The sequence below is a fragment of the Alosa pseudoharengus genome, unplaced genomic scaffold, assembly GCF_046254945.1.
Source record: "Alosa pseudoharengus isolate Yale_2024_CS ecotype anadromous, Long Island Sound unplaced genomic scaffold, YU_APseudo_1.1 YU_APseudo_1.1_scf_19, whole genome shotgun sequence".
Taxonomy (NCBI): domain Eukaryota; kingdom Metazoa; phylum Chordata; class Actinopteri; order Clupeiformes; family Clupeidae; genus Alosa; species Alosa pseudoharengus.
The window spans coordinates 18100689-18123188 of NW_027468657.1; the positions used below are offsets into that span (position 1 = coordinate 18100689).

Consider the following 22500-nt stretch of genomic DNA (forward strand, 5'->3'; position numbering starts at 1 on the left):
CAGCCTGGACGATTTACACAGCAGAGTGCTGGGGGGGGGGGGGGTTTGGCAGCTGGAAAGAGAACAGCTGGGAACACACACACACACTGAAATTGAGACTCAAAGAAGAAATACAAAAACTAACACTGAACCACCAGTGCCTGGTGAACCCTTGGCACTAATGCACCCTTGTCACTGACCACATTCTATCACACACACATACACACACACAGGTTTTTGCATAACAATGGTAGCCTTCTGATAACTTGATACTGGTACCCTTCATCAGTTTACACCTGTGTTTCTCATAAACTTGCTCAACTCAAAGGTTTCGGGTCACGAACCCTATTAGTCTTATAGCATGTCTGTCTATCCAGAAGCACATAAACTCACACAAAATGTATACACCACCAATTAAAACTACTTAAGCGCCGTGTGGTTAAAAGACGGTGTGATTGAATACTAATTGCAGTTTTTATAGCAGAGGCCTCAAACGCAACCTTCCCTGTTCAGCTGCAGTCTGCCAGAAACCACAGAGAGAGGCGGGGGTGTGTGAGGGGGAATCCTCCATCGTCCACATACACACACACACTTCTGTGCAGTGAGCAAGTGCGCGCGTGTGTGTGTGTGTGTGTGTGTGCATACAGCAGTTAAGGTGAGTGCGTGGGAGGTGAGGGGATGCTGAAAGCCTGCATTTACCCACTTTGGCGTAATTGCAGCGTTTGCTCTCACTCTATCATTACCCTCTCACTCTCTACGATCTCTCTCTCTCTCTCTGAGCTCCAATCAGACCCCATAGAGCAGCCGGTACTGCAGCGAAACTGATTGCTACACAATGGCCAATCAAAACATGAGTCTGACTCATGACTCCTTTCAGAGTGTGCAGGCTAGCCTCTCTGTGTGTGTGTGTGTGTGTGTGTGTGTGAGTGTGTTAGGCTAACAACCCTCATTGAGATGTCAGTGAAACCCTTACTTAGCATGAGTAGGGAGCAAGAGGAGAGGAGAGAAGGGGAGGAGGGGGGGGCGGCCTCACCTCATCTTACTAGCAGGGCCGATGTGTAAGTGATGCAGTTGCGTACACACATAGACAAAAACAGACACAAATTCTGAAGGTTCTCCACAACTGACTTCTTTGTGTGCATATTTTTCTTTTTTTTTAAGTATATTTTTTTGGCCTTTTTATGCCTTTAATGATAGTGACAGTTGAGAGTGACAGGAAGCGAATGGGAGAGAGAGCAGGGATAGGATCCGGAAAGGACCACGGGGTGGGAATCGAACCCGGGTCGCCGGCGTACGGTGCAGGTGCCCCAGCCAGTTGCACCACAGCTGGGGCCCTTTGTGTGCATATTTGAACTCTGCTTGTAAGCAGGAGCCAGAAAGTTGTAGCTTTGATTCCCGACTACTACCGTTGTGCAAGGCAATTAACCTGGAGTTGCTCCCGGGATGCCATCTTTGTAAGTTACTTTGAATTAAAAGCGTCAGCTAAATGCATAAATGAATAAATAATAAGAAAATAAAAATAAATACTTGTAGTTTTTTTGGTCTTTATCCTAATAAGGAGCGGCTCCAGAAATGGTGTCTAAAGAGAGAGAGAGATCTTTCATCAGTAAGTTAAAATATAGTATCTCCCATTCCCATTCACATCAGCTAAATGCAGTAGAAGAGTCGTTGACCTGAATGCTTATTCAACCACTTGTTTTTCCATTGGAATCGTGCTTACCAAAATTGGCCACTTGCCTTGATGAGAGTACAAGACCTGCACAAGCCAAACTAGGGTGGATGTTACGAGGGAACAGTGACTGGGGAGAGAGAGAGAAAGAGAGAAAGAGAGAGAGAGAGAGAGAGAGAGAGAGAGAGAGAGAGAGAGAGAGGCACTACAGCTAATTTATTTTTTTTTTTTGGTTAATTTTAGACAGGAGCTTTGGCAGTCACCCTCACACCAGTTGGCCCATGGGCGGTCTGTTGGTGAAGTTTTTCAGAGAGGTGCAAGTTTGGGAGGCGAGCGGCAAGCGGTGCCCCCGGACAACACTCACCACCGGACACCGTGCTTTCATCACAGATCCGTCCGCTGAGTCAGCACACTGACCTGACACCTGCACCCCCCGACAAACACAAACAAACACACACACACGCTCTTGCTCACACACACACAGACGTGCACACATACACGCACACACTCACACACACTCACACAGACATACATTACACACGCACACACACACACAAGCAAGCTCTCTTTCTTTCACACACACACATACATACACACCCTCATACACACCAATCCTCCAAGGCCTGCAACCCCCCCCCCCCCCCCCCCCACACACACACACACCACTGTGCTGCGCTGTGGTCCAGCCTGGTCCAGTCTTCCTCAGCAGAAGGCTCCTTTGACTCATACCCATCTGTCCGCACTCACACGTTAACGAAAGCCAAGCTCCTTCCAGCTAAGCTACTTCCCCCAAAACAGCGACAGAGGCGATGACTTGCAACCACACACGAAAAAAATGAAGGGGAAAAAAAACAAACTACTCAAAGTTTGACAACAAACTTTTCTTTGCTTTTTTTCTCTTTTCCTGAATGAGCACGTCTGTGTGTGTGTGTGTGTGTGTGTGTGTGTGTGTGTGTGTGTGTGTGTGTGTGTGTGTGTGTGTGTGTGTGTGTGTGTGTGTGTCTATGTGTGTGTGTGTGTGTGTGTGTGTGTGTGTGAGAACTTGGCTTGTGATCCCAACAATGAGATAATTAAATGAATAACCATGTGGTTCCTATAAAGGTGAAGACAGACATGTTCCTATACAAATATAAATATTGTTATGTTAAATTAAAGTACAAATCGCTTGAACCATTCTTTGTACTTAAGACACACTGCATTCATTTGCTCTGTTTTGATTTGATGCTTCCCTTCCAGCTGCTGGGCTTGGACAGCTATTTGCGGCCAATCACTGCATGGGGGCATGTTCTGACAGAGCGAGATCTGTCCATCAATGTCACCATGGATTCGGCGTGTGTGACTGGCAGGTCACCTTCAGGTCAAATTAGAGCGCATGGGATTCTCTCTCCCCAGTTCCTCGCTGCCTGCCATCTCGTGCTGATTTGCAATGCATGCGCTAAACTAAAGATGGATCAAAGACATCATATAGAAAGACATTTCTAAAAATGCTTTCTGTAATTAAAACATCAAATAAATACTAAAATAATTTTGTGTATTAATAATATAGGTAACATTTTTGGTGTGCATTATCAAAACAAGAAAACAGATCATTTTCTATTTTTATATTTTGAAACACCCTATTCATCTTTGACCCAGAATATCACTAAGTATACATAGCCCTATGCATCTTAGATCTCTATCATTGATCAGTGGATGTGAGGTTGATGCCAAAAAATATTTAAATACTGGTTCTCACTTGTCAAGGCATGGGGATGACCAACTTTACCCCTAGGGGAGGCAACAAAAGCTTTGTTTCAGTAACGTCTTCCTGAAGTCAGTGCCATTAATAAAGCCCATAGACATGCGGATGACAGCGTGAACTTTGCTTTGATTTGTCACTCTCTTTGAAGATGTTAAGAAGAGATGAAATCAAACACACCGCTTCACAAAACACACACATGCCCTGTGAAAAAGTCAAGAAAGAAAACCAAAACAAAGCCAATATTAATACAGCAAGGGTAGGGTTAGGCTCTATCTGTGGTGTGTCACTAGTAGCTCCCACTGAATTACAAAACCAAAAAAAAAAAAAAAAACAGCTTCTGCTGGAGGCTGTTTCTAAGGAGTCTCCTCACAATACCCTGCCATCATTATTAGCAAATACTCCCGAAGATGAAAACACTGCACACGTGGTTCCCAAAAATTACTCCTCAGTACCAGCACCCCAGACTGGAGGCCTTTCATTTTTGAGAGACACTCAATAAGAATAAGTTCTTCTCATCAAAGGTCCAGCCACTCAGCCAGTTGTTCTTCAGCTGCTTTTAACATGGCTTTCCTTACGAACAGAAGCCAGCCAGAGCTTTAGTGGAGATGGAATATGTGATAATTGCATGAATGTGGTGGGGTGATGTATGTCTGAATGAGGAAGCACTGAAGCTACCAACACACACACACACACACACACACACACACACACACATACACACACACACAGTCTAACGAGCCCATCTCATTCACAAACGGATGGCAGTTCAAAAGGCCTGATGGCTAACACGGAGGCTAATGTGGTCAGACATGTCGCTGCACTTAAACAGGTCTCCTGTGCAGTAAGTGAAGCTGGCGCGGTTAAGTACCCAGCCTGTCTGTGCTGCTGCTAGCCTGAGGGGACAACTACATGAGGGAGGAAAAGCCCAAGGAGTGGTACTACTTTTAAAAAATGGAGGGAGGGAGACCGAGGGAGAGAGAGGGAGGAACGGAGAGAGAGGGAGGGAGGGAAAGAGGGAGAGAGAGATGCCCTATTCGGACAGGATTCATTTTTTCCATGGAGACCTGGGGTAAAATAATTATTACCAGGGGTTTTAGTCCTGTACGAATTCGCCATGTCAGTAATTATAGGTTTAGTCAGATTTTTTTTTTTTCTTTTTCGCATGTCCAAATTTCCGTCAAGGATTCCCGGGACACTGAAAGACCGGGGTAGACGAAACTTGGTGGGCATGTAACCCCATACGGATAGCATGGAACCATCGTTTTTCGTTTTGACCCGTAGCCCCCCCGCTGGACCCCCCGAAAGGAGGGTAGGGCAGACACAGTTTTCTGTGAATATCTCGAGAACCGTAGCGTTTAGGAGGACCATTTTTTTTTGTATGTTGATCTCAAAGGGCCATGTCAACACATTCCATAACCACTCATTTCATGTATAGCGCCACCTAGTTAAACACAAAAAAGTAAAAAATGAGGTGTTGTAATCGCAGGTATCTGTGACCTAACATAGTCAAAACTGCACGATATTGGAAGTGTAGGATCATTATGACACCCTCTGAATGCACGCCAAGTTTCGTGGAATTCCGTTCATGGGGGGCCACACAATAAATGAATTTATGTTACTATACACCAACTGGCCTGTAGGTGGCCGGAGACAGTTTTCTGTGAATATCTCGAGAACCGTAGGGCCTAGGAGGTCCACCTTTTTTTTGTATGTTGGTCTTAAGGGGGCATGTCAACCCATCCCATTACCACTTATTTCATGTATAGCGCCACCTAGTTAAAAATTAAAAAGCAAAAAATTAGGTGTTTTCATCACAATATCTCTGGCTGACATGGTCAAAACTGCACGAAATTGAAAGTGTAGGATCATTATGACACCCTCCGAATGCATGCCAAGTTTTGTGAACTTTCGTTCATGGGGGGCCTTACAATAAAATAATGTATGTATACATTTAGTGACTGTACACCAACAATGATTCCCGGGACACTGAAAGACCGGGGTACACGAAACTTGGTGGGCATGTAACCCCATATGGATAGCATGGAACCATTGTTTTTCGTTTTGCTCTGTAGCTCCCCCCGCTGTACGTGACCCCCCGAAAGGAGGGTAGGGCAGACACAGTTTTCTGTGAATATCTTGAGAACCGTAGGGCCTAGGATGACCAATTTTTTCCGTATGTTTGCCTCCAGGGGTCATGTTAACCCATTCCATGTGCACACATGTGCATAAACAGATACACACGCACCCAAATACATTCACAGTAATCATACGTATGACACATACTCACACAGTAGACATATGTACGCATGCATGCACATGCACAAACACACATACGCAGGCAAACACACAAGCACGCACACACACACACACACACCCACACACATAAACATAAACGTGTACACGCACACATGCACACAATTCAAGAATTTCTCAGAATTATGAACAGGCAAGATGGGGGTGGGGTTGTATAAAATGAATTTTACATGTGAAATCTATGAACTAATCATGTTTTGGTACTTGTTGTCTAGCAGATACCAGTGAGAATTGAGTGTGGAGTGCAATTTAGTGAGACAGTTAGAATCATATAGGCCTTTCAGCGTGATTTATTTATGTGGAAAAAATGTGCTGGACTGGGCGGCGGTACATCTAGTTACAAATAACGTCAGTAGAAGTCTGGAAAAAAATACCTCGGGTAATATTAATACAGCTTCAAGTCGTTATAAAAGTGATTTTAGCTTCCACCTACTTTCTAAAAACGCCAGCCTACAGGGGCTGCACAAAATAAGGAGGGAAGGATTTTCGGTGAGCCCACGTTTTGGTACAACTGAAGCACTCCTCTTCAGGTGCTTGTTAACAGCGATGTCAACGAACAGGAAACTGGTTTGCCAAGTAAGCTAGTGCACAGAGAGCCCATAGGGCTAGAGCTGTGTTTCTCATAGTATGGTCCGCAAGCTATCCCAAGTGGCCCGCAAGCAGATGTGGTAAAATATAATATAGATGAGTTGTTTGCAATATTGAACCGACTTGTATGTAAATCCAAACAGTTCTGCAACACTGCCTATGTAATCTACACCAGTTTAAGTCATATCAATCCTCTGACACAATAAGCAAGGTGCAATGACAATAAGCAAGGTTGTTTTGTGAGTAGGCCTATTGTGTAATATACTGTTGAAGTAGGTCTACTGTTGATCTTTTATTTTTTTTAACTAGGTGTGGTCAGTGAGGTTATTTTTTATTTGTTAAGTGGTCCTTGGTCTGAAAAAGTTTGAGAAATACTGGGCTAGAGAGAGAGGGGGGGGGAAGAGATGGAGAGAGAGAGGGAGTGGGGGAGGGGGAGAGAGAGAAAGAGAGAGGAAGAGAGGGAACGAGAGAGGGAGGGGGGAGATGGAGAGATAAGGAGGGGGAAGACAAGAAAGATACAGATACAAACAGAAAACCAACACATATCACTGCCAGAGAGCCAGGTTTCTAATAAAGACAAAGTTATTGTACAGGCATACTTACTTTGGTAGAGTATAAGTATAAGTATACTCTTTTGATCCTGTGAGGTAAATTTGGTCTAAATGTTGGATACATTTTGGCATTTATCCCAATCCGTGAATTAGTGAAGCACACAGTGAACACACAGTGAGGTGAAGCACACACTAAGCACACACTCCTGACGCAGTGAGCTGCAGAGGCGCTCGGGGAGCAGTGAGGTGTTAGGTGCCTTGCTCAAGGGCACTTCAGCCGTTCTTACTGGTCGGGGTTCGAACCGGCAACCCTCCGGTTACAAGTCCGAAGCCCAAATCAGTAGGCCACGGCTGCCCTCGAATGAATCCAATACAAAACACGCCTTTGTCATATTCAGCAAATGAAGCCTGGACTGAAGTTTGCCATCAGGATCACACAGCTCAGCTACATGCTTGTCAACCCCCTCACACTACAATAGCTCAGAGGAGTCCATTGGAGCCAATTAAACCTAGCTCAAATCATACATGCACTGGTCCAGTTAAACCAGTCAAAATACAGTAATTTCTCCCCTCTACAAATCTATCTGAACTCAACAACAACTCAATGCACATGATCTGAAGGCACAAGGCACAAGGCACCACCAGCACAGCAGCTTAACAGAGTATCTGGTGAAAGGACAATGATTAAGTCCCTTTCGCACCGGAGGGATTTTTGAAGTTCCTAGAACCCTTTTTTCTCGTGTTCGGACCGGACCAATGTGGGGATAATTAAGTTCCTCTAACCACAGTTCCTATAACTCTTTCAGCCCCTACCTCAGGGCAGGGCCTTTTCCCTTTTCCCGCATAGGAACCCTTAGTGACCTATGATGCTTGCAAGTGTTCATAACACCATGTAACAGCACAGCAAACCCTGAAAACCATCATAAGCTAAATAACCATGGCAGCACCTCAGAATGTTTGGCGTTTCAAATGACCATGACACTGAGCCACGACAGCAGGTATTTCAAAAGCCAAGCCGTCTTCATAACCACAATAGACTCTGAAACGAACCGAATCTGAATGGATTGTCCAACTCCGAGAAATGCTTTATTCTGTCAAAGACTGGGAAGAAGCAACCCAAGTATTCTGATGTGCATAACAGGGGAAAAAAACTTCAGTCAAGGGTAGAATGTGTGTAGGCTGAAAATCCAGTAGTTACGCACCATTTTGACTTAAGTGCATGAAAGAGTATGGCCCTTAGCAGGGGCGGAGCTACGTGGTGGCCAGGGGGGGCCACGGCCACCACTGGTCAAAGCTTGGCCACCCTGCTGGCCCCCCCAGCTCCTTAACCTCAGTGACAACAGGTGAGTTGATGATGACTTGGAACATTAATGTTAATAAAATGTGACACGAATCATAGCAAAGTGAGCTGTGTTGGGCTGTTCTTGTTAGGTAGGCTCTGACATTGACGTGTGAGGCTGATCAAAAATAAGCGGATGCCCGCCGTAACGCTGTTACAAAAATATTTTGATAATATTCGGGTGAAATGCAAGCATATTAGGCACATATCTCCGGATGGCTCCAATAAAAGTAGGCTAATAGTGTCTAGCCTAGGCTATAAAAACATAATTTGCTGACTGCGTGTGGTTCTTGCCATAGCTGGTCAGGCAGAGCAGGCTGCTGCGTTGGCTGAGTTCTTTGCATTGCTCCGGTAATTGCAACGAGATGAAACCTTAACTGCGTGACAGAGCAGACGTGGGGCTTTCCAAAGAGACTAAACACTTGTCTGTGCGATCAAGTATGAAAATACAAAAAATTAAATCAAATTGCATCTTATTTAGTTCACCTGCGCACCCACACTCTCGTTTGAATTAGGCTACTCGCAAACCCGCATAGATATGGCATATCAGAAGGTGCCAATCAGATTGGTACCAAGTATATCAATCTTTCTGGGCTATAAAAACAGACAACGTGACTGCAAAATAACATCATGTACAAAAACCAACGCTGCACAGCCATTACTCTCGTTTGAATTAGGCCCTACTCACGAACCCGTGATCGGATAGATATGCCACGCATGTCAGATGAAAGAGGAGACACAGAGCTATCATTTGATACCAAGTACATCCTTCTGGGTTATAAAACAGACGAAGTGACATCAAAATAATAACTTCATATAATTCGACTTACTTACCCCACGTTTTTGTGTGTTGTTGTGGTGGCAAAGCATGTTCATAATCCAACGCTATAATGTGTTTCTCTATGGCATAGCATGTTCATAATCCGGTTTTGAGATCCTAGCAAATTCCTACATGGCATCCAATTCAAGACTCACATTGCATCCCAATTTATTCGACAAAGAAACACCTTTTTCCCTTGACTTTGTTCATGGCTCATTGTTCTTGTTTGTGTATGGCACTTACAATGACCAGGATAAATGCTTCTAAAGGTAGTGAAAAAGCCCTTAAAACAGTCTAGGGTTCTAAGGGTTAATGTCTTAATTCAGTTGAGTTAACATCATTTGAATATGACTGATTAAGTAAGGTGCATTATCATAATGTACTTTTTATAGCATTGGCCTATTTATGGAAAATGTGTTGGAGTGGACAACAAACTGTTCAGGTTGTCTGTGAATGGACCTGTATATCAGTGTTGGCTTTACACAATTTATTGCCATTATTAAAACAGGGTATCCTAATCTTCAAAACTTTTGAGTAGTTTTCATATTGTAGTTTTGATTCCCAAGTGCCACCTCAATAAAAAGTCTGGACCCAGCTGGCCCCCCCTATAAAATAATCCTGGCTACACCCCTGGCCCTTAGTGTGCTATCACCCATCACCCATTTTCAGTGACATTTCAAAACGTTCCCCTGTATTTTCATGGATATTAATTAGGCCTAAATATCCATGACCTTTCACAAACTAACTACATGTACACAAACCCCCAGTGGTCAGGCCTAATTATTGAATGTTATTTTTAATAGTCTATTGTTAGAGAGCAACACAAGCTTGAGAGACAGATAAAATAGAAGACCACAAGAGAAAAAAACAGATAGAGAAAGAGAGAGAGAGAGAGAGAGAGAGAGAGAGAAAACACTGACCTGCCCTGGCTGGAGATCGAGGCTTTCTAGCACTTCTTTAACCATAACAGGGGTGTGCAGCAGAGTTTGCTGGCCCGAGCTGGGGCCGGCGGACGAGGTGGCGGCAGTCCTCTTTGGAGCGGTGCTGCTGAGTCCCAGGGGGTCCAAGTGGGAACACAGCCTCGCTAATGAGCACAACCTCCTCCAGCAGAGCCGGTGTGGCGGTGCTGGACATCCTGGTGCCCACAAACTGCCTGCCAGCCTGCACACCAGGCCATTACCACGGAGACACATCCGAACCCTTACACACATGCACACAAAGTGGTGTTATTGACATGAAGATTCGTTTGGCCTGTCCTGTATAATGCCGCAGTTCTCGTAGCTGTTTGTATTAGACTGTATACAAACAGCTATCAGAATCAGCTGTATACTATCAGAACAGATCCAGTACTGGTTTCCCACAAAATAGGAAATATCTTATAAGTCTATGTGGTTTGGAACTGAAGTCTTAAAACAAGAAAGGAATAGTAACGTTCAGCAAAGAAGGGGTGGTTCATGATATATGGTTAGTTTATTTCCACTATCCCCATTTATGCAAACATCTTTCTGCCTGAGATCGTAAAGTATAATATTTTTTGTACATTCAGACATTAGAATAACCTAGGAAGAGAGAACAAGTTAGCGAGCAAGCAAACATAGGCATGTCCTGTGCAATGTTTGGGAGAGCAGACAGATAACTTACTCCTACGAGGAATGCTACTTTTACGAATACTGCACAGGACACGTTGCGTATTTTCAGACTCCAAATTACTCTTTATCGCAAAGAGAAAAGGGTATTTTACTACATATCTCCAGCTGTCAGACCGGTAATGCTAGACAGTAAAATACATGCTCCTTCGGTACACCCCAAAATGAACCCTACACGGAACGGTAGATACAGACATTGTGTTCCGCCTAGAGGGAAACTAGCCAGTTTTGCTATTCGACTTCGACCGACGACATTCTCTCTAACAGATTACATTGATAGGAAAGTAATACGTTTTATTATTTTATGGGTTTATTGCTCAAAACATAACGCGAAATAAGCATTACATTTAGCCGTTGCAAAACATTTACTGTTAGCATTTTCAAAATCCCCCGCTCTGTGTACATGAACGTGTTCTGACGTCATGTGACGCAGCCTTGTCCTCGTCCAATCTGTTATTGCGACGGGAGAGAGGCTTGTGTTTGAAAATCTTCGCGCTGAGAATTTCATCCTGTTCTCTGGATAGCTGTCGTTGTACTTTAAATATAGGTATTTGTGGAGTTCTGCTATAACGTGATTTCACATTCTGTCAAGGTATGATGATTTCATTGTTTTGTCTGTAATTTTGCTGTTTTTTGGTATTGTAAGAGTGACGCTAAACTCCAGACAGCCCCAACAGTTCTTCCAATGACGTGTGGGACCTAGAACTAAGCACGAACTTAGCTTACAGCTAAAAAGCTAGCTACCAGTATTTATTCAATTATAGCTTGTAGTCAATCGTGATCATGTTGTGTGCATACATGTTATGATTATTTACGATATGCTTGCAATACTTCCTCATAAACATTGCACACATCCATATCAACGTTAGGTATGTTTGCCATTTAACCCATGGGAATCTGTCATGTAACATTTCCACTGAGTAGCTAATGTTAGCCAACTATGCCACTTAGCACTAGCTATTCAGCGAGCCTAACCCAGTTGGCCCGTGGACGAAGTAAAATGTCCAATGTTCTTAAGGTCTTTTTCATTTTTGTAGTTGTATTGAATATGTCTAACGTTAGTTGCATTGTGTGCTAATGGTATTTGGCATCTGACTTATGATAAATGATAATATAGTTGCAGAGATTAGATCAAAGTAATTTCGTTGTCAACAGTCTGGGTTAACGTTATTTAACCAGCTTCATTTCTGTCATCCTGCTCGGTTGTGATGATTGATTGATAGATTGTACATTGGCATCAACCGATGTGAACTTACGTTACTACTTATCATATTGTGCATGCGTGCCTTTTAGTAATCATAGCTGATCTTTGTTGAGCAGTTGACGCCACTGCTCTGAAAGATTACAAGACAGCCACCAGACAGGATGGGGGGCCCAGATGTGTGCAGCCACGTCAAGGTGGTTGTACGTGTGCGACCCCCGAACGAACGGGAGCAGACGTCCGGCTTCAAGAGGGTGGTCCAGGTGGTGGACAGCCACATGCTCATCTTTGACCCCAAGGAGCAAGAGGTGACGTTTTTCCGTGGGCAGAAAATAGCCAACAGAGACGTCCGTAAGAGAGCAAACAAAGACCTCAAGTTCGTGTTCGATAACGTCTTCGGGGAGACCAGTGAGCAGGTGGAAGTGTTTGAGAACACCACCAAAGGAGTCGTGGACGGCGTTCTCAATGGGTACAACTGCACAGGTGAGGAGGGCGTGTGTTTACGTGGGCTTGGCTGCTAGATTGTTATAACTAATTGCAATAATATTTCTGGCAATGATGTCAGTGTTGACATTACAATGTTCACAGCTTCTTGTAAAGCTAACAGCAATAAAAAATCTCCCTTCTTAGGGGCCTAGAATTAAATGCATAGGATGACCCCTGCATCACAGTGGCAGTTTGTTTTATGCTGGACCTTGGAAGGCTAGTTCACCCTGTCCCTCTGACAGCCGAGGTGACAGAAAAGAGGACTCTGGCCTTTAACTGTGACAGATTGTTAAACACATTGCATGCAAATTTGCCAGGTCTTCATTTTTCCCCCAGTAATGTTTGACAGAGACTTCACTTTTGTGGATAGGGGTCATCACTGTGTTCCCTCGATGAGTCACGCTGTTATGCGGTGTTTGTGTGAGCCTTCTCATCTGCATGAGCAGAGAGGTGTTTGTTTTATGAATGCCCTGCTCCTGGCTGTGTGAGGCTATTCATTTTTTAGCATAATATATATTTTTTAACTTTATTTTTTTTAATTTTTTTTCTCTCTCCCCCGTTGTGTGTCAGTTGATGACGTGAAGCAGGTGATGTGGTAGCGAAGGTCTGTTCGGTTTCTCTTTTGTTCGCTTCTTTCAAACAATCAGCTGAGTCCATGAATGAATCTTTTCAGACAAGCTTGCCAAGGTCACACTGTAGCGCTCGGCAGAGCTGGCATTCTTAAAGAGTGACTACTGCTCAGAGACATGGCAACAGTGGGTGTGTTTGAGAGAGAGAGAGAGAGAGTGTGTGTGTGTGTGTGTGTGTGTGTGTGTGTGTGTGTGTGTGTTTCCTTGCTACAGTCATGTCTCATTGCCATCGGCTATTGAACTGAGAGAAGAGGTCCTCCTGCCCTCTCTGGTCAAAGAGGCAGCCGTTAAGAAATTAATCAATGCCTCATCACTGGGGCATTACCATTAAAACCTCAGTTTTATGCTACCCTCACAACACAAGGTGTACTGCCATGTTATCTTTAAATCACATTTTTATTACTGTCAAGCTTATAAATGGTCTAGCTCCGTTTTGTTTGTGTTTAGATCAAATTCAAATTGTATTTGTCACATGCGATATCATACAAAGTACAACATGCAGTGAAATGCTTATCTTGAAAGATAAGGCTTTAAAAAAAAAAAGTGATTTCCAGTATTAAAAAAAAATGGAAAATGAAAAAATGGTCCAGGCGTGAGCAATAGTTTTAGTCTGAGGGCCACAGTTAGTTTGGCAAAGTAGGCTGAGGGCCACACATTGAACGATTGACATTAAACAGTGTTTCAATAAATGGCACAAATTTGATGAAAATTTGAAGCTGCCACAGGGAGACCTTCATCACTGAATGAAAAAAATGTCTATAATATCCAGCTGATTTAACCCTTAGAACCCGATTGACGCAAAGTGCGTCAAAAAACACACCCTTTCTTCTCTGTTACATTGCTCCGGAACTGTTCATCGCAGCGAGATGAAACCTTTATTGCATGACAGAGCAGAAGTGGGGCTTTCCAACGAGACTACACACTTGTCTGTACGATCAAGTATGACATTTAAAAAAAAACATGAAATTAAATCAAATTGCATCATATTTACAGTCTATACTTCTCTGCCTTCACCTGCACACCCATTACTCTCGTTTGAATTACCCGCGGACCCGTGATCGCATAGATATGCCACGCATGTCAGATGAAAGAGGAGACTCGGAGCTATCATTTGATACCAAGTATATCCTTCTGGGTTATAAAACAGACGAAGTGACAGCAAAATAATAACTTAATATAGCTGGACTTACCCCATGTTTTTGTCTGTTCTTGTGGCAAAGCATGTTTATAATCCGGTTTTGAGATCCTAGCAAATTCCTGCATGGCATCCAATTCAAGGCTCACATTGCATCCCAATTTGTTCAACAAATAAACACCTTTTTTGCCTTTACTTTGTTCATGGCAATGCAGTAAAAAGTTGAGAATTATTATGACTGCATACACATAGGCACGCAGGCTAACACGCAACCTCGGGTCAAGTCAGGTCAGATCAGTTCGTGTCACAGATATGGAGCACAGAAAGGTCATTTTTCATCACTAAATAAAAAATGGCATTTATTTCCGTAAATCACACAGCACATATTTCTGTAAATTGCTCAGCCCCAGAGTATCCCTCCAACATGGCAATTATATTGCCCATTTCAGGACAGTCTGCCCTACACACACATGAAGCTTGCTGTGGTGAGATACATGTCGAAATATAATAATTTTTATAATACACTTTTTATATTTTAATTCTTTAAAAATCTAAATAAAATCAATGCTAGTATTAATACATGAAATGATTCAAAATAAAAATCAATGCTAGTAAAAACCCTGCTAGTAGGGTTGCACTGCATGTCGTAGCAGATCACCGAGAGTCAGATAATTTTTATATATATATATATATATATATATATATATATATATTATTTTTTTTTATTATTTATTTATTTATTTATTTATTTATTTTTACCAAATTGTAAAGGCATGGCATGGGCCAGATTGATGCACTATGCAGGCCGCATGTTACCCATGTCTGGTCTAGGCAGAGAGTTCATTATACACAAAGATGGATAGATACATTGGTACTTAGTACTGTGGGTGTGATGTCCAATGAACATCTATGTTTGAGCAGTTCTTATGTTATGCAGAACATGGATCTCTTCCTAGTCACAGTGTCCCCAGGGGATATTATCTGGTCATCACATTTGGTCAGCAAAACCACTCTTTTTCTGTGTGTGTGTTTGTGTGAATCCCTGACTGGCAACCACAATGACTCAGATGTTCCCAAATATTCCAGTGTTACCATAACAGCAGTACAGTCTTGGTCATGCTGAAGTGTGGCAAAGCGTGCGTGCGTGTGTGTGTGTGTGTGTGTGTGTGTGCAGGAGAGGGAGAGGGAGTAGTTTAATTTTGGTGATGTGGCAAAATCATTTTTTTTTTTTTTTAAATCTTTCAAACTGCCACCCTAGTCCCTCCTATCATGCTCCACCCTGACAGAATGCAAACTCATACGTTAGTGCTTCAGCACTAGCAGGCTGACAGGAGGGGTGCAGACAGTATATGTCCCACTGCCTCTTCTGAGCTCCGGTTTTCTGCCCCCTGTGCAGTGTTTGCGTACGGGGCGACGGGCGCAGGGAAGACCCACACCATGCTGGGCTCCACGGACAACCCGGGCGTCACGTACCTCACCATGAAGGAGCTGTGGAGCCGCATGGAGCAGGTGAAGGATGAGAAGGTGTTTGAGCTGGCCTTCTCCTACCTGGAGGTGAGAGACAATACACACACACACACACACACACACACACACTGGGTGTTTATATGGTCAGGACTCCAAGCTGGCCTTTCCTGGAGGTGAGGGAAAAAACACTCACACTCATCCTCTCATACACACACTTGACTGATTCTTCATTTCATGGCTCATTGCAGTACCTTGTGAAACATCTTAGGTTTGAACAGAGGTTCATTGTGAACAATTTTTGTTTGAACTATTCGATTTGACAGATATTTGTGTAGACGTTCCATCGCAACAATAACCCAGCACCTCTATGTTTGTAGAAAATTACCTTCTCAGACTGTTAGCGAGTGTTTGCAAACATTCACAGGGAACAGGGAAGACAGAAAGACTAACATGCCCCAAATATTTGCAAATTTCAACACACTGTTGGTTTCCGTTGTTTTTTCTTATGAATGTTTTATTTATGTATTTATTTTTTGTATAATTGAATTTTCTTTTTACTTTTACTGTGTGTGTGTGTGTGTGTGTGTGTGTGTGTGTGTGTGCGTGTGTGTGCGTGTGTGTGCGTGTTATGTAGGTGTATAATGAGCAGATCCGTGATCTGATGGCTAACTCGGGACCACTAGCGGTACGGGAGGACAGCACCAAAGGAGTAGTGGTGCAGGGACTCTCCGTGCATCAGGTAAGGATCTACACTCGGGGTGGTGCAGGGACTCTCAGTGCATCAGGTAAGGATCTACACTCGGGGTGTGTGCGTGCTTGCGTGCATCAGGTAAGGATCTACACTCGGGGTGGTGCAGGGACTCTCAGTGCATCAGGTAAGGATCTACACTCAGGGTGTGTGCGTGCTTGCGTGCATCAGGTAAGGATCTACACTCGGGGTGTGTGCGTGCTTGCGTGCATCAGGTAAGGATCTACACTCGGGGTGGTGCAGGGACTCTCCGTGCATCAGGTAAGGATCTACACTCGGGGTGTGTGCAGGGACTCTCAGTGCATCAGGTAAGGATCTACACTCGGGGTGTGTGCAGGGACTCTCCGTGCATCAGGTAAGGATCTACACTCGGGGTGTGTGCGTGCGTGCGTGCATACTTTTTCTTATGTGTGTTTGTTTTTCTGTCAGTCCTCCACGACGAAAATCACCACAGTTTTACTCACGATTAGAGATGCACCGATATGGAATTTTAGGGCCGATAACGATAACCGATATTTATTGGTTTGTTGTGACCGATACGAGAACCGATAATATTACTCTTGAAAAAAAATTGTGAAAAGTGATTTGGGGAAAGCATTTAATAAGCATAATTTTATTGCAGTAATTTTACCTACCACCAAATGATGGACAGAACTCATAATAGTCCTCAATAGTACGGCAGTCAACAACATAACAGTAGCCTAGCCCTACAGTATTTGTGGCTCCTTTAAGTGAACCTGACATCAGTGAATTGCGAGTGAGTGGCTAGAGAGTTTGAATCGTTTTGATTTAGGACTAAACGCTCATAAACGGCTCAGCTTGGAATAAGCTACAGTATAGCGACCAAATCAGAGTTTGTGAGGGAAACGTATGTTTAGTTTCAATTGCGGGTAACTGAATAAAGCTGCAACTCCTCAGTCTGTATCTTATGTCCGTCTACTCTGTTGCGCACAACCTCCTGCAGCAGAAATTAAAGGACTTAGCCCCGAAGGTTTTAACTTATTATGATGACCTGTCTGGAACTGAAGCACGAATGGTTAGCATATTTCTAGGTAATAATACCCAAAAAGAAATAAAAAAATAAAACCCAAGCTAAAGTAATGCAAATATAATAGTAAAACACAACTTAGAACTAGGCCCACTTATGTACTCGTCCCACTAACGAGTTTGTTTATTTGTTTCCCCGATCAGCGCGGTAAAGTGCAAACACACCAGCACAAGACGGCTCTAGATAGGCCTGAGCTCCGCTCTGTTAAGGTTAAATGGCGGATCATTCACGAGAGGATTTTGAGATGCACAGATTCCCAAATGAATGCATATCCACAGATTTTGTTAGAGTGTTGAAATACATTCACACCGCTGACATTATATTGAGGAAAAAGTATAGCCAACCAAGCTCAAGTAGCTCAGTGTAGCCAGACAGACCTTACGTAGGCCTAGGACTTTAAAAAATATCGGCGCAAATTATCGGCCAGAATTCTGTTATCGGACCGATAATAATATTTAAATTTTTTCACTTATCGGCTAATAATATATCGGCCGCCGATATATCGTGCATCCCTACTCACGATATAAGAAAATTCCTGCAACAACTTCAGTCAGTGCTGGTTGAATATTATTTAGGAATTCCCACGTAAAATTGGGATATTTTACATTTATTTTTGGAAGCTAATGGTAGGACTGGTGTCTGCAGAGAGTTGAAGTTGATGTTTGAATCCGTGTGGTCCTTCTTTGGTTATGACTCATTCTGGCACCATCGTGCGCTGCTGTGGACGAGCAGCCTCTTTGAGATGAATGAGTGCGCTCAATCACTTTCTTTCTTTCTCTCTCTTTCTGTCCTGTATCTGTCTGTCTGTCTATCTATCTATATCTATCTATCTATATCTATCTATCTATCTCTAGCCTAAATCTGCGGAGCACATCTTAGAAGCGCTGGATTATGGCAACAAAAATAGAACCCAGCACCCTACAGATATGAACGCCACCTCCTCGCGGTCCCATGCAGTCTTCCAGGTACGTACACACACGCACACGCACACAGCCTCAAACCTCAATCAGAGTGCCATGACACAGCAGTAAATATGAATGAACTTGAGAGGTTTGTGAAAGGCCTTCTCCTTAGGTTAAATATATTGCTGATAAACTGCTGCTGAATTCTGTTCAGGAACAATGGAATGCTCTGGGTCAAGCTGCCTTGGGATTCCATAACCTATATCTGCCACCACTTAAAGACGCATGACTCAGACATCCTTCATAACTAGGTTTATCATTTATGCTCAAAAATATAAATGGTCAGAACTTGACTGTTTAATAATAGGGGGGAAAACATGCCCATAAACTTAACTTACTGCCAACTTTTTAGTTTATGTATAATGTTGTTGTTTATGTATTTATTTGTTATTATTTTGTTGCGCGCCATGTTGATTGTGACTCCATTGGCATGTCTCCCCCTCCACAGGTCTACCTGCGGCAGCAGGACAAGACGGCCAGCCTGAACCCCAACGTGCGCGTGGCCAAGATGAGCCTGATCGACCTGGCGGGCTCTGAGCGCGCCAGCGCCACCAACGCCAAGGGGGCGCGGCTCCGCGAGGGCGCCAACATCAACCGCTCGCTGCTGGCGCTGGGCAACGTCATCAACACCCTCGCTGACCCCAAGGTAGGCCTGCGGGTTCAGAGATCATGCTCTGGGATGGGCTGGCCTCGGGTCTGTTAGTAAATGGCCTTTTAGGCTATTGCCAGTCATGCATGGGTGTGGCCAATCAGTGGGGTTTGGTTGTTGTGGTTAGCAGTGATTTGGCTGTTTTGGTGCAGAAAACCTTGCCGTTCATTAGGCTGCTTTAAGTTGTGTATAAGGAGGACACCCAGTCAGCATAGTTTTTAGTTTGATATGCTCATGGGTCATATGATGTTTTTTAGCTGATGCCATGGTTCTTCATAGTTTTGTTTGTGAAGATGTTAGCACATGCTTGTATTTAGTTAGCATAGCCATTGAAATAAATGAGTAGGCTGAATTCCTCATTTCCTACAGATGTGTCCAATTCTTCCATGGGTGGCCCTTGTGTGTGTGTGTGTGTGTGTGTGTGTGGTTTGTTCTCTGTGTGAATTCTCGGGTCTTGTTTCCTCAGTTGGTCTGTGGTTTGTCTTAGAGCAAGATGCTCACCACTCTAATGCCTTTGGTTCAGTTCACAAGGAGTAACTAACTTTGGCGGTTTTCTGAAAGCGCAAGTGTGCAGCTGGTCTCCGCATAGTTTATGATGCCCTTACTAGCACCACTGCTTGGGTGTGTGTTTCTCTTGTGTTGTTTTTCAGCAATTCACAATGCAGAACACAAACAGAGCAGATGTGTTCCCCCTGTGCACAACCAAAGCTGTTGAATAATGAATAAATGTAAATGTATCGGTGACATGATGCTCCTTGTGGGCAGCCGTGGCCTACTGGTTAGTGCTTCGGACTTAACCGGAGGGTTGCCGGTTCGAATCCCGACCAGTAGGCACGGCTGAAGTGCCCTTGAGCAAGGCACCTAACCCCTCACTGCTCCCCGAGCGCCGCTGTTGTTGCAGGCTCACTGTGTGCTCTTTGACAAGTAGGCCACTTCCTCTCTTCCCCCAGACCACACAGCACTGGGCTTGGTTAAGTGTCCTGGGATGGACTTTAAGGGGGCTGGGCCACAAAGAGTTGAGATACTACTTTTTTTTAATTTTTTTTATGTAACAAATTCGCAGTCGTGCAGTGCAGCAGCAGCTTTGTCTCTGTCTGAAAATCTACCACACAATTCGTCACTTTCCACATGTGCCTTGTCTTAACCACACACACACACACTCACACTTTAAGACACATACGCTCATATACACTCGCATACACTCTCTCACACAACATGCACACACCACTCAGGGAGATATGGGACCTATGCTGCTCACATGGTGTCGTACGCAGTGCTGGTGGGGAGAGAGAGAAAATCTCTTACACACACACACACACACACACGCTGAGAAAGTAGCAGAGGCTGTGTGAGGTCCCGTTGGCTCCAACCCTCACGGGTGAGCAGCACTGCAGGCGTGTGTGTGTGTGTGTGTGTGTGTCGGAGTTACATCCAGACTGTGCCGCCTCACACAGCACAGCATGCTGGGTAATTTTCGGCGGAATCCCATTAGTGTGTGACCGCGGCAGATTGTGCACACAAAACAAGTGCTGTTAAATCTGCCATAAACGGCGATAAAACGCCTTAATCTGTCACCAAAGGCCTTTTGGCACTTTTTTTCATGCTTCTTTTTTTTCCCTGCATATTTCTTCCCCTCTTATTTAGTTTCGCCTGGTTGGTTTTATTGCATGTTCGGTGTGAGATTTAGTTTGTTTGCGCTAATTTGATGGAGACAGTGTGTAGGCTGCGTGTTCAGGGCCCACTGGTTCTACTTTCCCCCACCATAACCCACTGTGCTGTTTCCCATTAGAGCTCCTCTGGGTGCATAGCTGAGAGGTAACTACAAAGCGCAACTGCTGCCACTGTTGCGTATTGCAGTACGAGTCTTTCTGGCAACAGCAGTTTGTTTCTCTGTGTATCTATCCGCCATATAAACTAGTGGGGTAGGCCAAAGTGGTGGGGGTGTTGTTGGTCTTGTGGAGTCTTTGATGGTGGAATCTACAAGCCTGGGTGGGTCTTGACATGTGGCACCTTTATGTTCTGAGGACAGTTGGGATTGCAGAAGCGTAGGATGAGGTCAAGGAACGTAGCATGGGGCCTCCCTCTTAGCATCCTCTTAGCTCCCTCTTGACCACTTAGCATTGGTCCTAAATAGGCAAATAAAGGCACATTTTTCTCTGAGAATGGTGTTCTTAGCACGCCTGGTAGCTCTAGCTGTTGGCTGCAGCAACTCTAACTAGGTAGAACTGATTGTTTACTCTTTTTTTTCTTTGCTTTTTTTTTTCTTCTTTTTTTTCGTACCGACAGTAAATGGTGACCTAGAAACAGAGATCTATCTGAAAAATCGCAGGAATTCTCTCCTTTTAGGTGCATGCAGATATTGTGTGTGTGTGTGTGTGTGTGTGTGCGCACGCGTGTGCTGCACATCTGCCGCTGCGGTCGCTGTGGTGGCTGTGTATCGGCTGGCGTGGTAAGACGAGCAGCCTTCCCCATCACGGGGCCCCTCGCCACAGTAGGATTGTGGGTATTGGGTTCACGCAGGCCGCATACATTAACCTGCCTCACTGAATCATCTCGCCTTACCTGCAGCCCACCTGAGCACACCTCTCTATCTCTCTCTATTTAAAGCGAAACTCTCGCCAAAATGCAACCTAGGGTCTTTTTGTGAATGTACCCGAGTGAAACTTTCGTTTAAAGGACAGAAGCGCCACTTGTAAGATTGACTGTATTGTCTCTCTCTCTCTCCCTCTCTCACCCTCTCTATCACACTCTCTCTCTCTTTGTCCATCTGGAGGTGCTAGTTCCAGCAGCTAAAGCAGCCAGGCAGCTACAGCGCTACAATGTGGGGGCATGTTCATGAGCCCCCCATGTTCATGCCCCCAGAGTGTAGTAATGTAACTGCCTAATGTCCTATGTAGACTGCCACACACACACACACACACACACACACACACACACACAGCATCTGCATTTGTGGTGTCTTTTGCGCTTTTGCTTGATCTCCCAGACTGCTTTGCGGGCTCTCATCAAGGTCTGGACACACCTGGCCAGGGACATCTAGAAGACATCTGGAACCTTGAGTTATTTTTAGAGCTTGTCTTGTAAGCTCCATACCAGCGTGAGCGTTAATGGGCACAGCTCCTGCAGTGCTTGTAAAAATAAAAAAAAGACTTAAAAGTAATAATTGGCAAGTTTTCACCCTCGTTTACAATGGGCAAGTAGCTTTAATGAGCTTGGCGGCTATATTCAGCTGAATTCTGTCCCCATGGAGCTACCATTCACAAATTGCTTTGGGTGTGGTTAAGGTAGAATATGCCGGGATTGACGTTCTCAAGGACCCTAATTTCAGGCATTCAGGGCCAGGCTGTTTACAGTTTGAAAATAGACAATGAATAGAATGGCTTCAAAAATGATTTTGAAAAGAAATTTTCCTTGTCCTAAGCCCTGAATATTTGGATTTGGTTGGCAGAGAAAACTCTGTAATTTTGTGTTTCAGAGTAATATAAAGTGTGTGTGTCTGTAATTTTGTGTTTCAGAGTAAGAAAACACA

At 44.1% G+C, this 22500-nt stretch overlaps 2 protein-coding genes across 3 annotated transcripts in view; one reads left to right on the plus strand and one right to left on the minus strand.

Annotated features, from left to right (window-relative positions):
- The window catches only part of mettl15 (methyltransferase 15, mitochondrial 12S rRNA N4-cytidine), a 104431-nt gene extending 93639 nt beyond the window's left edge, over positions 1-10792 (minus strand). The window contains exons 1-2 of the mRNA XM_076292888.1: positions 10642-10792; positions 9921-10200 (exon numbers count right to left, since the gene is read on the minus strand). Of these exons, the coding sequence (XP_076149003.1) occupies positions 9921-10193 (273 nt within the window). The 5' untranslated portion in view covers positions 10194-10200; positions 10642-10792. The remainder of the gene's footprint in view (positions 1-9920; positions 10201-10641) is intronic.
- A 342-nt stretch (positions 10793-11134) lies between these two features.
- kif18a (kinesin family member 18A) overlaps positions 11135-22500 on the plus strand; it is a 38170-nt gene continuing 26804 nt past the window's right edge. For both annotated transcript variants that reach the window (XM_076291909.1, XM_076291910.1), the window contains exons 1-7: positions 11135-11238; positions 11967-12330; positions 15494-15651; positions 16199-16303; positions 18215-18325; positions 18771-18968; positions 22487-22500. The exon at positions 22487-22500 is cut by the window's right edge and continues 163 nt beyond it. In XM_076291909.1, the coding sequence (XP_076148024.1) occupies positions 12012-12330; positions 15494-15651; positions 16199-16303; positions 18215-18325; positions 18771-18968; positions 22487-22500 (905 nt within the window). In that variant the 5' untranslated portion in view covers positions 11135-11238; positions 11967-12011. The remainder of the gene's footprint in view (positions 11239-11966; positions 12331-15493; positions 15652-16198; positions 16304-18214; positions 18326-18770; positions 18969-22486) is intronic.